Raw genomic sequence first — 16,977 nt, 5'->3', positions numbered from 1 at the left:
GATCTGACTTTGGCAAGATACAATGATAATAATGATAAATAATAATAATAAAAAAGTGTAGGGCATTAGAGAGACATATATATAGCGTTTTTCTTTTTTTTTGTGCATTCACCGTATAGACTTTTATTACGCCGAACTAAATATGTAAATACACTGATCTCTTCATCCTCTTTGTTCTCTTCTGTTTCCTCCTTACGGTGGCCTCGTCAACAAACTCCACATTCTCATTTGGAACAAATGCTGCTCTCCATGTTCAGGATCATTGCGTTGTTCATTTTGCGACACAGCCATTCCAGGATGTCCGCGGCCTCGCTCTCCACGTACCAATCTACCATGGACGACGACGTCTCTTCCTCGGTCTAGGAATAAATTTAATGCGATCTTTAATGAACATCGATCGATCAACTCTAGAATGTTGTCATTTTTACTCTTGATATCCTAGTGTTGAATTTAGAATTTGAATCTGTTTAACGCGGTTGCGCATTTTTAATTAATTATTCGAGCAATCTAAATTCTCTGTATTTAGACAATCATGATTGTGTTAAATCAGTTTTGGGGGTAGATTGGAATAGTTACCTCTGTTATATGCAAAACAAGTTTGTTCTTGGCGATGGTTGGTGGTGACAGCAACTGATTAGTCTCTAAAGTCCATTTCACGTTCCACGATCCCCATGCATTTGCTTTCTCGATGTAATATATCCGCCTGAAAAAGATCCGAGGATTCATTTCTTTTTACATTTCTGGATCAGAGGGAATTAACGCGACAATAATTTTATTCGTAAGATCTTTTTGCCGTCGATATTGAAAGACAATATTAAAACACAACGCGTCAGTGAATTCGACTCATACTGTATAAGTTCCGGGTTTAGCTAGCCTCCCTCTCTCGCCTTCAAATTGATCGTAAGATTTGTGGATAAAAGACGTTTCTGAGACATTTCGTAATAATTATTGTTAGACTTACTGCAAAGATACGAGTGTAATGTACTTTCCGTCGCTATGGAGCGCAGCGTGTCCCCAATAAGAATCGTTCTGAATGCAATGCCCTTTACTTATAGCGTTCAACAAGTACGCTCCCTTCGCTTTGTGCGTCGAGAACAACTCCACACCCTAAATAACGATATTGATTGTTAATGATATAAAGATGATTGGAAGGTCGCGGATCATCGTCCCGACAATACTCACGAAATGTGGATTAATGTACCGCGGCAATCGCATTCTGGATACGAGACCCACTTCTTGCGCCCTGCAAGACAGATAATTCGCCTTTAAGATAAACGCCGTTAAACGCACGACGAGAGAAAATAAGTGCTGATAGAGCTGATACCTTTTTATCATGTCCGTTATTACATTCGAATAAGAGCTTTCCGCCTTGAACAGCATAGATGTTTTCTTTCCCAACGTTTTGAAGAAATATCTTAATTCTTCTCGATGAATGCCTGTCATTTGCAAGAGATTTAATAAAAACGTCGGAGCCGGAAATGAAACAGCAATGAGCGTATCAACAGATGTGCGCAGCACGATTATGTATGATCCCACTTACATCCACTCGTACATTACGAACAGCAACGATTTACTCACTGTTCGTCGACGTAGTGATCAAGCCGGACGTCTCCAGATCAATTTCTGTAGCGAACGAATGATCGACTAAAAACGCTGAAGGCGGCACATCTGGATTCCGATAATTCGTATCTTTCATCTGAAACAAAATATAACACATGGTTTCAGTTCCTATTTTCACAAAATATTTCTACGAATACCTATGAGTATTTTCAACGGCAAGTACCAAGAGCCAAAATTTTCTATCAAATTGAAGTTTTTCTTTGTAGCCGACGATTCAATTTCTATTCGACTTTACTTAATGGAAATGAAGAATTTTAATGTCGAAGATTAAAAGCTCGCTACAGATACGAGCTACTTAGGCTTTTCGATTAAGGAGCGGCTAAATTTTTAGTTCCTCTGCACAGCTTTATAGCCGTACGTTTACCTTGTAATGAAGTGTGTGACCGTCGTGGCCGCTTAAAAATGAGGCTTGCATACCGTCGGGCGTAGCATGTCCCAGCTCGCATGCGACCTCGTGCGCCAGCCTCTCCGCAGACTCGTCTCCGCACATCAATAACTAAAAACTCACCGTAAATTAGCGTCGTGTTCAATATAAAAACGAAAGATGTATCGTTCGCGACGTATATCGTTTTTGCTTGCTTACCAAATCCGACTCGCAGAAATTGCTCCCTGATGACTTAAAGTTGTAGCCATACTGATTTCCCAGGACGGTAGTTAAGCGCACCAACACGTGAAACTGTTCCATAATCTGCGCGACATAAACGCGCGAAAGATGCGAGAGGAATCGCTCCCTGTTCACGGCAATGAAACTCTTTCGATAATCGAGCAATCTAAACAAGCAAACAAAATCATGAAATTTACTACCGCGCGCCTTCTAGTTATATCAAATTATAATCAATTAGCTCACCTGAATTCAACGTCCCTCTCAAACGTACCCTTCTCTGCATACTCGAAAATAAATCGAAGAACATTGTTATAACCGTCCACATTGCTGAAGTTACGCGCGTTAAATCCATCCGGGTTGGCCAATAATTTCAAGCGCAATACCATCGGGGAGATGTATATCTGCTCTATTAAATGCCTGCTCTTGCTGTTTATGTCCTGCGATTCATACGTGTAAATCAATCAAAGTCCATGCATTTATTATGTGCCTACGAGATTGCATACGAGATTAGGCATTACATTATCAATTTTGCGAAGCGAAGGAACGCGCATATTAGACACATCTCTCCTGAGTTTCGCGGCGATCGAGTGTTTAGTTTCCGGTGTCTTGGGTACCAAATTGATCAAGGAGCAGAGAAAGGCCTCTTCTAGATTCAAATTAAACTCCCTGACGATGACACATACCCCTCTGGAAAAATGTCGTTCGAAAATTATCATGAAAAATATCCGTTAACAAGCGATAATGTCATAAATTTGTGCACACGCACTTGTAAATAATGCTCCTTAATTTGCGTTGTTTCAGATACGAGAACTCCAAGCAATGTTTCAATCTGCGGCTTCCAGCATAATTCACAAAAGTCTTTTGCAAGTTGGGATACAGAACTACCGGAAAGGTAGTTTCGCTCAATTGATTATCGATCTGCAAGACGGAGAAATTTAATATATATATATACATATAAACGTATGCATATATGCATATGTATTACTCGTATACCTGTATCCTGTGAACATATCCTTGCAAATAACAAAGCGTCGTGGATTCCCTGCAATGCAACCAGATACCTGGCGAATACGTCCTTCGTAATTTGCCGAAGAACGGTTTGGTCATCTGCATTTTTGTGAAGTCAACCTGCAAAAGATTTGGAAAAGTCTGTTAGAGACGTGTTTTTGTTGTGCTATACGCAAAAAAATAATCATAGTGTACAATACATAGAAATATGATTCCTTTCTGAACTAACAAGACATGGTCTATATATTTAATACTTATTATCATTTAAGATGTATTTATGTAATAGATAACACACAGTACTCTATATACTTTATTAATTACTATAAAATCGAGCGGAATCTATAACTCAAAGTTCTCATAATAAATGACATGTTCGCAATATAGTTTTAAAGATTGACATTGGACGTACGTCAATGAAATTCTCGAGCTGCGCCGTCTTCACCGAATTCGTGTATTTATTTTCTAACCAGGCGCTCAGCTCCAGCGACAGATTTCTCCATCGTTTGCTGAAGTAAAGCTCCCAATGCGCGGTGGAGTCGATCACACTGGCGTACAGCAACTCCCGTCTGGCGTTATGCAAATTGGATTCCTGTACAACCTACGATAGAGAACAGATTAATCTTTGATCACACATCTGAAACGATAACGAGCAATACGCGGGATCGTTCTTCACTTACAACGCTGATTCCGATAGCTGCGATTGACAAGAATATTTCTCTCTTGCTCGCTTCGGGATCGATAATGCTCCTCGCTTTCAGGTACACGCTCTTGTGCTGCGTGAATAGCAGCACACGTTGTTCACCTTCCATGTAGCTCACCCAGTAAACCTCCGCTTCATCCTGATGCATATCCTCTAACGTTTGCGACTTCGTCTCGGTTTCCGCGCTGGGAACGTGATTGACACCACTCGTGTCCTCCGACCATGACTTCGTATTCGCCAGTGACTTGGGAGTGACGGAAGAATGAGACACGCTGTGGCGTCGTTCGATGGTTACGAAGGACACCTTTTCGTGCCCGCAGCCGTCCTGAAAACAGATGCAAGTGTTAATGTCAAGCAATAAGTCGGCGCAAAGAAATTAAAATTTTTCTAAAAACTAGATTGAAAAATTAATCTTCCTTGGGGATCAAAGAATGCAAATTGAAAAAGTATATTAAGTTAGAGATAGAGATATTTTCTTTCACTACCGTCTCGAATAGCGCTCTGTAGCCGGCCGCGTTATTATTGTAAACGTTCCAGATCAATTCTCTGGTCTGAGTAGGATCGTCCCAAGTGTACAGCAAACTTTGAAACGGTTTGAGCAGCGCTACTTGGCCTAGATCAACTTGATTCAGCTTCAGAAACAATTTGTCGCAGAGATTATCCACTCTCACAGGTATGTCGCCGGTAACGTATCTCCGAAATATTATGCGGTATGGAGCACTGACGCCGCCTTCGATCTCCACACATAGCGCCGACTGCGAATTATTAAGTTTTTGTAAGAAGCTTTTAAGTTACATAAATTAAATGAAATTTTTCTTTAACAAAGACTTTCATAAAGACCACTTCTCCATAACAGGCGATCACGCGTTTTTATCTTACCCCATTATCCATTCTCAGCACAGTTTTACCCACATGCGTAATACCGAAGTGTTGCGAGACCAATTGGCTGTTCCTCCACTTTATTTTCATCTTCATAGACTCAGTGGCGGGCCAGAACGACATCTCTTGCCCGGGTAAGAGGTCGTTCCAAAGATCGGCCTCTTCATTCTCCTCCATGAACCTCAAGGCCCTCTTAGTTTTGTTGCAAATAAAGAAGTACGGTAGAAACGTTATAATCTTCGTGAAAATCGGCGACAAACGGGAGCTCTCTATCTCCGTTAAGATCTGATACTTTCGTCCGCGTTCGATATCGCGACATACGATCAACGACATCGATGTGATCCCGTCCAGTCCAAATGGCATTGACCATTCGGATTGATGGGCCCTTAATCGCACCATGCTCCTTTTATTGTTCTTTTGGGAGAACACCATTAACTCCTCTTCCGGCATTTCGTACGTTATATGAGAATGGCAATCCTAAAAAAAGAATGGTTATTAATAAATCATGTATTTGTTATCGTAGGAACCAGGCCGCGACGTCGTTTGGCTTACCTGGATAAACAACGGCAAGCCAGACTTATTTATTATCCAATACTGCGACTGTATAATGATGTTCCAACTGAGAATCTTGCACAATTCTAAGCACAGCAAAAAAGGCTTCGTTAAGTCCGACTCGCTGTCTGCAGACATCAACACGAACTTGCGTTCTAGATTCATATTTAGTTTTACTGCGCCCATCCAAGACGTGCCTAAATAGTTGTGTACCTATATACAATTATTAGGACGGTATGTAATTAAACGATGCAGCGAAATACATTCATGTACGACTATAGCTTCTTTCGAAAGATAGACGTACCTTGAAAACGAACTGTACGCTATTGCTGTGATTCAGAGAGTGCATGTTAATTTTCTCCCCGGGTTCGATTTTCACCTCGTAATTGATGCCAGGTATACCGACATCGATGACGAAGGGTAATTGATTATTGAAAATAACAGGTGGTACGATATTTATCAAGTAATTCGGCACTTGACAGCCGGAGGGACGAGTCATTAACGGGAGTTCCGTGCATATCACCCTGACACAGAATACATTACGATTATTGTCGCCTTTCGCCTCGCAGCACACGTCTTTAAATGCATTTGCTGTACCCCTTAAATCTTTCCAATAAATCCCTTCGTCACTGACTTGATACTTCCTACAGATAATATATCCGTTAGTATAACGTACACATTATCTTATTTCTCTTATAAACAAGTTTACACATTGCCGTGATACTTGAGATTTTACTTACTCTAGATATGCAGGAAGAATGTGTATCGGGCAATGATACGCTATGTATAGAGGAATGTTATAAGTTGCGTCAGGTTCTATGATCGCCATTCTCACATTATGATCAAAAGGATTCGTGGTTTCGCCGGTTAGCGTCAGGCCCAATTTGTCTATCACCGCTTTCTTGTAATAAAGTCCCAACGCATACGAGGTCTCGTTTCGAAACTGAAACACATCTCGCGATCAGCGAAAGATAGGAGCGACGCTAAATGAGCGGATAAGCGAGAGATCGCATTACCTGTAACGGAGATCGCACGCAAATCGTTCGGTGTAAATAACTGTTTATCGTCGCCTCTATCACCAGGTAGTAACGAACGTCGTGTCTCACCGGACGAAGTGATACGAGATTACGGGTTTCTTTCTTCGGGCAGTACACCAACACGTCTTCGAAACCTGCGTTGAGCATAGAAGACTGATTTGTATCTGTGTATTTATGACTTTTGGGGTATATTTGCGCAAAAGTTACCTTCAAATACGACACGAAGGAGTTCGCCGGTTATCGATTTGTAGATGTTGACTGGCGAGTCAATGGGGAAAAATTTACACTCCGATACGATCAGAGTGGTTTCTTTACCGGCCCACTGCGGACTCGTGAGATCCGTCTGTTCGTTCTCAGGACTGCTGGGTACACTGACCGGCGAGCTACCGTCGTGAAAACTGTACGCGGCTACGACGCGCGTGTCACTGTTCCCGTCCACCTGCTCTTGGACAAGCAGCTCCACTCGACTCGCATGACCTATGTCGTTCAGCACGGTCAATTCCCGCGCGTTAGTGGGCACAAACGGGATTCCAACCCTCGCCTGCGTGAACGCGTTCGACATTGCGTTCCACGTTGCGATCATGTCTTGCGTTATGGTAATATTAATTTTCTCCTCCGAACATAGAATGATGTACGGCGCGGTGAGAGTCGTTTTCGTCGACGGACGCGCGACGGGATTATCTATGCAAAAAAAGTACGATATATTAAAACATTAACATCATCAGTTAAGATTTAATACGTTCGCACGAGACTCCGAATTTACGTACAACATTCAGGATTGCAGTCTAGTATCAATTCGAATTCCTCGTCTTCGTTTGTACTCGAGTCGTCGGAATCGCTTTCTTCGTCGTCGCTATTATTATTGAATAGATAACTCGAAATCCTCGTTAATTTCGTATCGCTCTCATCATCGTCCGTGTCGGATTCATCCTCATATGTCACGTAGGTTTCAGGATCTGTTTAGTAAAAAAAGATATTTTTTTACTTAAAAAAATTCGATGAACCAAGTAACACTTCTATGCAGTTGATGGATGAATAACTTCACCTGTTCTTGTGATCGAAATCATATCAGCGTCAGGTCCAATAAATGTCATATCTGTCATCTCCTCCCCATTATATTGCGCGTATCTCTTTCTCGCTTTCATCGGATCTTGCTTTATGTGATGGCAAGGATCCGTCCAATTGGAGTTAATCAGATTCGCTTCGCCTCGATATATCTGAAGAAATTAAATTGCGGACGGTTCAAAACTACGTTAATAAATAATTAAATGCATATATACAGTGCGGTACGATAATATTTAGTAACCTTGATAGTGAATTCCCATGGTTTATAGTTTGCGTCGTCTTTCGTGTAAAACTCGACAAATGGCTCCCAATTCTGGCGAGCCCTATTGTAGCAGAATGCGTGAAGTTTTACATTAGATTCGAAGTGAAAATTATTACGCCAATCATTAACGGTAGCGGTGATGACAGTCTCCATTTTCATTACTGGAAATCTTCCTACGGCGTTTTCCATTTCCAGCAATAAACATATTAACACGGGTCTCAAATTAAATGTTACATGATCGCGTCGACGACGATACAATTCCGTTTCGCCTAAATAATGCATACAATAAAAATATAAATTGGTGTTTAAATGGACATAAACAGTTGATAAAATTCAAATAGAATACGTCTGCGACGTATGTGAGATGTGTGATTTACCTTCGTCGGTTTTCTTGTACGGTATACTAGAAACTTTTCTTGGGGTCCAAAGATTATTATGCGCATTTGCATTCTGATTACTGCCGTCGTCTGGTTTCGAATTAATACTATTCAAGAAAGTCGATGCTTCATTTAATATCTACAATATAGATATAAATAATATATAACATAATCAATTCAAATATAGTTTATATATTTAGCAGTATAATGTGATTTTTAACTGTTTCAATACTTTAAGAAATAAATTCAGTCTTTGTTTTAGCCTCTAGATTTCGTAATTAAAAATTACATATTTCAGATCCAGTTTAAGTTACATAATACTTACGTCGATAAAAGTATGTATTACTTCCGCCGATAGATGTATATTAATACCATTTATAGCAACGGTAATTTCCTCATTACCGCAAGACAACTTCTTTTTACAAATTTCTACATCACAGGGACGTAACAACCAACACGGTGACTCGTAATTCCCTTGTCCTTTAGTCTTGGCATTGACGTTAGTCAGAGTGCAGACTATCGAAGAGGACCGGCTATGTCTACTACTTTCGATAAACACTTCCGCTTGCATTCGTATCACGTGCGTGCTACTCTTCTCCAAGTCGCCGAATAGAAAGATATCTGGTTTTTGTATTCGAATTGATATAGAAGTACCTAAACATTAGAATTATTCATTTTGTTTTCTCCATTTAAGATTGTACAGAGTTTTACATATAATATTGCTACTAAATAGAAGAACGATTTTTATATACAACATATGCATGCACATAGAGAAACTACCTGGTTGCTCCTTAAAATATTGGGAGCGATTTAATTTGTCAATTTCTGCGTTTAAAGCATTCCGGTTCTTGATTGAAATCAAATAGATTTGAAAAATTAATTCGATTATTAATATTTATAAAATATTTTTAAGGATAAGATAGAGATGTATGTAAAGGAAAGAGTGCTTTAATATAGAATATTAAAAATCTTCTCTTAATGAACTAATTATTTGAATAGATTTGTATTTACCGTCTGGTTATTATTATCATATCCGTGGTTGATAATTCCTTTCTCTATCTGTTCGCCGGGTAAGGAATCTAGAAAATAACGTCCCAAGTGCATCAAGAAAGGCACAGACAAATTAATTCGTATGTCCTGAATAAGAACGTCGAAACACTTTTCCTCTGCTTGAGTACGACTGTATGTGACGTCGACTATAGGAGACATCGACACAGAAATACAGAACTCCAAGTTCTTCTCTAAGGATGTTGCCGGCGATTGTATTATCCTAAAACGAAAAATTAGATTATGATTCTCGATAGCATTAACATTCTATCGCTCTAACTCTCAGCGGTATACATGATTAAGGGACACAATACCTCTTCTCAACGACCGAGTCCTTGCGAGTGTCGTGCAATAAACAGCTTTGCAAAGACAATTTCATTTTCAAACTCTTGTCGCTATAAAAATCCCAAGTGTTTATAGTTTCTCCGAAACTCAGCTTACACAAACCGTGATTTAAATCGCGCACAGGAGAACTCAACACCTGCAATACAACGTAATAAAAATAATACATACATAAATAAAAATCTACATTAATATTTAAGCGGGAATTAAAATATGTACCTCCTCTGTATCCATAAATAAATTTAATTGCAATCCCTCCAACGCAAGTTTTATGTTAACTTCGCACAGTGCTGTTTCATTGTGCGTTAAGAAGTTTTCCAGTTTCTTTACCATAACATCGTCGTCGTGATTGGCATTCTTTTGAGAATCTTGCGCTGAAATTCTATCTTCGGTCTCATCGATTTTCTTAAGCAACGGTATTTTAGAAATGTTATCTTGCCACACTGATATGAGAGATTTGAGATCCCTCTGACTTAAGTTTATATTTACGACATCAATAGCTCCTTGCATGTTGAATAAACCATAAGTTTGAAGTTCAATAATGCTACGGTATTCTGTTTTTCTCTTGATATCCAACTGAATTTGTATAGGTTCGATAATGGGTTCCTGAAATTATATCTATGTGATATTATTTCAATTTTAACAATCTGCCATAGCAACCAAATCAATTGAAATGTCTGATTTTACCTGGACTTCTAGATCTCGAGTTAGAGTCATAATGGCTCTAGACACAGTCATGGATTTCAATTTTACCAAAATGTTGTCAATTATCAATGGATTGCTATCGCTAGCGGTCATTTTGTTCGATTGTACTGACTGCCCACTGTTCTTAAAAAAGTTTTCAACCGATAATATACCTGAAAATATATTTTTTAATAAAATTAAAAGAATTTCCTCTCAATTTGCAACCTGTGTTTGCTTCGAGTACAATTTTTCACCTGTATCAAACACCAGGAGACTTGGGGCATCTTTCTTTTGTGGCAATAAAAAAGTAGGCCCTTGTATGTCGATAAAAATGTGCAGTTTTGTCGCACTCTTCTTAAACAGTTCAATCCCTCCAACGAATTTATTTTTCAAGTAATATAAGAAACGAGTGTAATACGTGGAAGTAAACGGTATTATGAAATTCTGTAAAGACAGCTAAAATAAGTATCGATAGCATTTATATCCATAAATATCGAGTGTATAAATAATAAATATACCATACCCGTAAATCATAGAGAATTTTAGAAATGATCACACAATTTATTCGTCCAATGGAAAGCTTGAAAGTGCCATCTGACATCACATCATCTTGATTTGTATCGATATCCGAGCACTTGTATAATCTTGGTGTATGTCTCACGTATTTCAGGTCAAAAACCTTATCTTCGTCGGTCGTCAAAATCTTTAAATAAAATTGAAAAAGATATATGTATATATTTGTATGTATATAATACGTATGCATGTTATGCAGTAAAAAAAGATTGTATATGTTACTCAAGGCAATTACTTTGGAGTAAAGCGTATCATCAATCAAATCTTCAGCGAGTATGCTCCTGAGATGTGCACGTAACACCATTCTCTCGTTCGCATTGTAGATACAATCGTTTTCCAAGCCCAGAATCTTAATTTCCATTAAATCTATATCCTTATCGCAGAATCGCACTACTAATGAGCTGAGTCTGGTTGAATAATTCAGTTTAATTGCGCCTGAAAAAGTAATAAAATGTAAAATTATAATTCATGTTACCTTTGTATTTAAAAATACTTTTTATATTTAGAGCATATATTTGTACCCGGTGGGATGGGTGGATCAGTGTTCCTCTGTTCCCATTTCATAATATTACTGCACGTCTTCTCGGCGTACTTGAATAAGAGAGTATCGTGACACACGCTAAAATTAAAGAATTGGTGTTTTTATACAATATCTAAAACGATTAATTTTTTCTCGTATAAAAATTGTCTCACTTACGCTTTAAATTTATGCCAATAATCTTTCATTTTCAACAATGCGGATCTGTGAAAGTTTACGTTGATATTCAGCAGATTTACGACCAACGAGCGTTCGATATTTTTGAAGTGCGACTTGAAATCGGGACAATTTGATTTAACCTGAAGAGAAAATCGATGAATATTTACGAATTAGGGCACCGTAAATCTTCATAAATTACCTTACGATACGACACAACGAGGACTTCGTAGGATTCGTCAGTGGATATCAGTTCCAGATACGATCCGGTAACGCCAGCGTTTGTCTTATCAACCAGAAAAATTGATCCAATGCCAAACTGAACAGCAACACCGTATTCCATTACAGCCGTTTCGTAATACAAAGTGTGCAATCTCAAATTTAAGTAAGGCTGTTCTCGGCTATCTGTCATATCTTCCAGATTTACGGAGAACTAAATTTCGAATCAATATTAATGACACACGTCTCTTCATAGGATAAAATATGAATGTTTAATGAAACTATATTTACCTCTCCTATGGCAAATCGAAGTAACAAATTAATGTGATTGCACGGAGATATATTATCATCAAATCCGGACAAGTTAATCGTTTTAGATAATAATTCCAAGTCCTCTTCACTAACTTCCGAAGAGACGACACTCCTATTAAAAAATTGGAATTATTTTATCGAAATGCATAGAATATTTAAATATCTAAATGATATATAAAATCATTACCTATCAAGCTTTGGTACATTATTAGTTACAACTTCCTTAATGACAGATTTAAAATCACTATGCGTCATTGTGACAGATGGCAAGCATACACTGGATTGTACTTTCATCAATTCTTTCGTTGAAATAAAAATAATACTCGACTTTCGTCCGGAAATCGAATTTTTTAAGGTAGCTTTATACTTCTCAATGTTGTTTTCGTATACTACTAGCAATTTATTCAAAAAATATGTCAATAGTCGTAGTTTACTTTCCGATAGATTCAATTTCACGTTTGAAATGTGTACATTGAGTTTTGTCCTGTGGAATATTGTACGTTGAAACAATGTATGAACAGAGGATTGTGGCGCAATTAGGTGGCATATTACCGTGGTAGTTGACGATATTCGGGTCTAATACTGTATGAAATAGTCACATTTGCTTGCAGCTTAGGTAACAAATGATATTCCGAGTCACTCCGTTTCCTCACCGACCGCCAATCGTCGCCTGAATGACAAAATAAAATTTGCGCGCCGGAGAACACCATATTGAGTCTGTCGTAGAGTAATTCTTCTAGCTCCATAAGAGTGGCATCTTCCAATTGCAAATTCGTTGCTTGAAGCTCGTTGGTCAGCGTTATATTACCGAGATCCAGAACGAGTATATGCCCTCCTCTACAAAAAAAAATGTAAACATAATATATAAAACAATATTTGTGTGCACTCTCTCTTTTCTAGTCCTACAATCGTATGTAGTAAACGTACTTTTGAATTGATCCGTGTTCGGGAAATATAATATAAGGACTTTTTATATCTATTTTGAAGCTGATTCTCAATGTCTGCGAGACGATGTCGTCCACAAAGTTCAAATATCTTCTTCTGACGCAGTCCCACAGTCTGTATATCCCGCGAATCGTATCGTGAAGGTAATTAGTGTTAAATTTGAAAAAATTTATAATTTCCACTATGGCAAACTGAAAAGCAATTTAAGTCAGGTTTACAGAAACTATAGACAAAATATTATTTAAAGAAATATATAAAAGCATTATTACATGATGATAAGTCACTTCGATAGCTTCCAGCTTTACGGCTACTTCAAAAATAGGATCCATATTCAATCCATTTTTCTCAAAGTCTATCGCCAAAAAATATGTGGACACATTCCCTGTCACACATAATAATTACAATCAGTACCTCTGCAATAGAGTTTATAAATCGCTTACAGAGATAAATAGGCGCATTACCTGTTAACACATTATCCACTGTAATCAGAGGAACCAAATCGCCATCAGTTGATATAGCTTCAACTACGAAGCTTTCAGCACGAACAGATATCTTGAAAGCTAATAACGTAGGCCGTGCCTCAATACTTGTCAGAAATTGTGTGACGGTTACGATCAACATTTCTTTGCCTTTGCTTAAGAGGCTCAGACAGCAATTTGCCAAAGTAAAGTTTAACTTGTAATCTGCAAACAAACCAAAAGATTCACCAGATAGATTTTTCTCAAGTATTTCTTATAACAATTTTCTATTAATTGGTATATTATATAAAAAAGAGAATGATCTAAATGTGCTTACCAATCTGTTTTAGCGTCTTTCCCGACTTTATCTTTGAAACAGATGAATTTTCTGTTACACCGGGCAATGAGTTTTGATGTTCACCCTTGTTGCATTGATTTGTTATATTTTGTGCTTGATCGTTATCCGGTAATACAGTTTCTGCATTGACATCTTCCGATGGGCTCATTGTTGTGATTTGGCACTCTCGCTCAATATCCTTATTTCTCAATTCCTGTCTAGCGTGCTCTCTCGCAATTACGATATTTAATATTGTCAAGTTGTCTTCGTGTTTTTGCATATCCAGCTTCAACTCTGTATCGTTTGGTCGTTGCAAACTTTGGATGCACGCCTCTTTGTATTTTCTATAATTTTTTCTGTGATTGGCTATATGCGACCAAGTATACGGCTTAATATAGTGATTCAAAACAAAATTATACGCATATTTCCACCAAGACGACGGTTCCTCATATACGCTTTTCTCAGGACGATATTTAGCATGTGGCCTGTAGACATCGTTAATTTTTTATCACTAGTTTCGTCATTATTTATTAAAAATATGTCATTAAAATAAATGAAAGAATATTAGGCGTTGCACAAATTCACCTGTTAATAGTAGCACGTAACAAAGAGTCATAAATATGACAAAACGTGGCGTATTGCGCTTCGGATAATTGCATCGCTACATCCTGCAGTACAATATCGACTAACATACGTGAAGCTTGCGTTTCTGTACCCTTGTGTATGATGACTTTAATCTTGGCCGTGAAGGGCTTCAACACTTGTGAAAAAAAAGATGTTCGTTAAAATCAAGATGGAACTTGAAATAATATTTATTTCGAACACAAGATACCGATACTCCGTCATCGACAAATAATATCTCAAACATACAAAACTGAAACTCCTTGTTCTTCATTCCGAATGTCTGCAGGGCTCGATGCATCGTGATCTTCCATGCGAGCAAAGTGGACAAGTCCCAATTACCCTGGACATTTATACAGGATTCAGTGTCGTGATCCATGTACACACTGAGCGATTCCGCGCGTATAAGCTGGTACACCGTTTGCGAATTTGTAGCACACACCCCGGGCTTCCATTTGCTGGAATTTATCAATTCTTATATGATAATGGATAGGCACACACAACCGAAAGAAACGTGAAAATATGCATTATCAAATTACTTGTTGGTAGTCGTTATGGATATACTTTGTATACATATACCACAGGCACAGAGGAAGTTGCGCAATATTTTCTCTTCATATCTAATATGTACATTATTTATAGTAATCTGAAAGTTCTTCGTGACTGACGCCAATAGACCATCGAATAGTTGGGGAGGTAGACCTATAAAAGAAAAATTATATAGATTAACTTACAATTAAATACACATCAAACTGAAAAGCTATTTACTATTTATTACTGATTACAGTTACAAAATTTTGATAATTTTTTCTCTCTCTTTTTCTTATATATGAACTTAATATGTAGACGAGATATATAGACACTAATCAAATCTTAATACAAGTGAAATAAATTTCTAAATAAGGCATTTTATGAATAAGCGATTAAAAATATTTAACTACCAGCTCTAAATATTTCATCTTCCTTAAGATCCTCAAGTATCTTCTTCTTTTCCGCTCTCATCAAACGTTTCTGTATCTCCGGGTCGTATGGACCGGATAATGCAGGTACTGCTACTGCGTATACATCCTTAAGAAGACAAAGAAACCTTTGTCATTTATACTTTAATACACAATATAATTCTAGTTTATATTATCTATTATATATTTAACACAATATATTATATTATTTTATTATTGCGATATATAGATTGTTCAGTACCTCTATGCATATCACAATGGGTTGCGAGAAGAGTCCAGACCATGGTATTTTCAAAATAATTTTTCCTATCAAGCCGATCTCTACTCTAATAGGTAATCCCAATTGATACTGCAAAGACAAACGCGTCAGGGATGTACATATACATATTCAATTATATTTTTAATTATTTTTATTGCCTCTGAATTATTAGGAAAAAAACAAAAAACAAACAGAGACCGTACCAGAGCCTCCGGTTTCAGTTTCAGGTCGGTGAGGCACGTATCCCCGGAGAAAATACCGACGTTGAATTGCTCCGTGTCCAGGTCCTCCACGTACCTGCCCAGCAGGCGGTTCAAAAATGCCGCTATAGCCCCCTCGAACATCGTCGCCGTCGTCGTCGTCTGCCTTCGAGGACCGTGAACACCGGCTGCCGCGCTTTCTCTATCCGTCCCGCGAGTCAGACGACGGAATCATATGGGATCGACCATGGGCCCCGGTCGTCGTCATAACCTCCTCGGGATTGTTGCAATTCGCAAAATAATTCAGTCATGCGCGACGCCGCGCCGCTGCAATCCTTATTATTGATCTCGAGTCTCGGTCTCGCCGCTGCGCGACGCAAGGGCAAGACGCAACACCCACGACATCCCCGTCAGTGAACAACCGTCTGCTCCAGTGCTCCGCGGTCTCTGCGCTCACTCTACACCTCTTAGGTTAACCCCTTTTGCACGTGAGGAAGGAAAAGTAGCGTACAAGGCACCTAACCTCCTCACCCGAGGAACTTGAAAAAACCCCCTGATGAAGGAAAATGGATACGTAGTACGTGCTCGGAGTTCGAAGCACTTTCCCCCAAAATTCCGATTAACTTGATCGATGATCAAGCTGTCAATGCAGGTTAACTTTAATCTGTTTTTGTCTAAATTCTTAGAACTAGGAACGAACATAAGTAAATCCAACTATATCGCATAAAAGTTAAAAAGTTAAATTTTAAACTATATTATTTGTAATCCTGTAATTTTCTTTTTCATGTTTTAAATTATGTAAAAAATGATTTTTTGTTATAGTGACATAATAGTAGGTATAGGTATTAATACACTTGATATAAGTTAATTATCCCAAAAATTAATCGGGGTTTGATCAGTCATCCTTAGAATTTGATAGAGAAAAAATAAGGGAAAAACAAAGATACACATATATGTATATAGAAATTAGAATCGTAATGTTACACGTTATTATGGCTGCATTCGAGGAGCGCGCTATTAGCGCTATTGCATCATTCTGTCTTTATCGCTCATCAGGTGTAAAACAAGGATAGAACAAGCAAATAGCGCTAATAGCGCGCTCCCCGAATCCAGCCTATATGATTGGAAAAATTATGTGTGTGTAGATTTAAAGGGACCACCGGGACCACATTCTTTGCACCTACTCCCATTATCTGCACTCGAAGGAAAAATTGTTAGATTAT

General features: G+C 38.2%; 1 protein-coding gene across 4 annotated transcripts; it reads right to left on the bottom strand.

Annotated features, from left to right (window-relative positions):
- Window positions 1-98: 98 nt before the first annotated feature.
- On the bottom strand, window positions 99-16,526 carry LOC112468049 (vacuolar protein sorting-associated protein 13C-like). Of its 4 annotated transcripts, XM_025037066.1 has the most exons (50): window positions 15,758-16,524; window positions 15,537-15,644; window positions 15,278-15,404; window positions 14,876-15,038; window positions 14,586-14,794; window positions 14,301-14,475; window positions 13,716-14,200; window positions 13,382-13,603; window positions 13,190-13,302; window positions 12,903-13,111; window positions 12,528-12,812; window positions 12,163-12,459; window positions 11,955-12,087; window positions 11,647-11,877; window positions 11,448-11,587; window positions 11,272-11,369; window positions 10,986-11,185; window positions 10,701-10,880; window positions 10,432-10,621; window positions 10,181-10,350; window positions 9,713-10,099; window positions 9,466-9,632; window positions 9,116-9,374; window positions 8,885-8,951; window positions 8,430-8,758; window positions 8,105-8,243; window positions 7,707-7,996; window positions 7,446-7,617; window positions 7,168-7,356; window positions 6,608-7,081; window positions 6,380-6,534; window positions 6,104-6,306; window positions 5,668-6,007; window positions 5,364-5,576; window positions 4,812-5,288; window positions 4,418-4,687; window positions 3,910-4,257; window positions 3,642-3,830; window positions 3,218-3,352; window positions 2,991-3,142; window positions 2,743-2,911; window positions 2,468-2,661; window positions 2,204-2,390; window positions 1,985-2,116; window positions 1,579-1,696; window positions 1,325-1,436; window positions 1,183-1,243; window positions 962-1,107; window positions 577-703; window positions 99-359 (listed from the first exon to the last, which is right to left on the bottom strand). In XM_025037066.1, the coding sequence occupies exons 1-50, from the start codon at window positions 15,896-15,898 to the stop codon at window positions 225-227; spliced, it is 10,212 nt and encodes a 3,403-aa protein (XP_024892834.1). In that variant the 5' UTR covers window positions 15,899-16,524; the 3' UTR covers window positions 99-224. The 4 variants fall into 4 exon arrangements, 3 of the variants coding, with proteins under 3 accessions (XP_024892834.1, XP_024892836.1, XP_024892835.1); XM_025037068.1 differs by lacking the exons at window positions 99-359; window positions 577-703; window positions 962-1,107; window positions 1,183-1,243 and having other exon boundaries at window positions 1,344-1,436; window positions 2,038-2,116; window positions 15,758-16,526; XR_003042347.1 differs by lacking the exons at window positions 99-359; window positions 577-703; window positions 962-1,107; window positions 1,183-1,243 and having other exon boundaries at window positions 1,349-1,436; window positions 1,541-1,696; window positions 2,038-2,116; window positions 15,758-16,526.
- Between the last annotated feature and the right edge of the window lie 451 nt (window positions 16,527-16,977).

The sequence above is a fragment of the Temnothorax curvispinosus genome, unplaced genomic scaffold (assembly GCF_003070985.1).
Source record: "Temnothorax curvispinosus isolate PA1 unplaced genomic scaffold, ASM307098v1 QBEX01018008.1, whole genome shotgun sequence".
Lineage (NCBI taxonomy): Eukaryota > Metazoa > Arthropoda > Insecta > Hymenoptera > Formicidae > Temnothorax > Temnothorax curvispinosus.
This window is presented reverse-complemented; position numbering and strand designations above follow the sequence as displayed.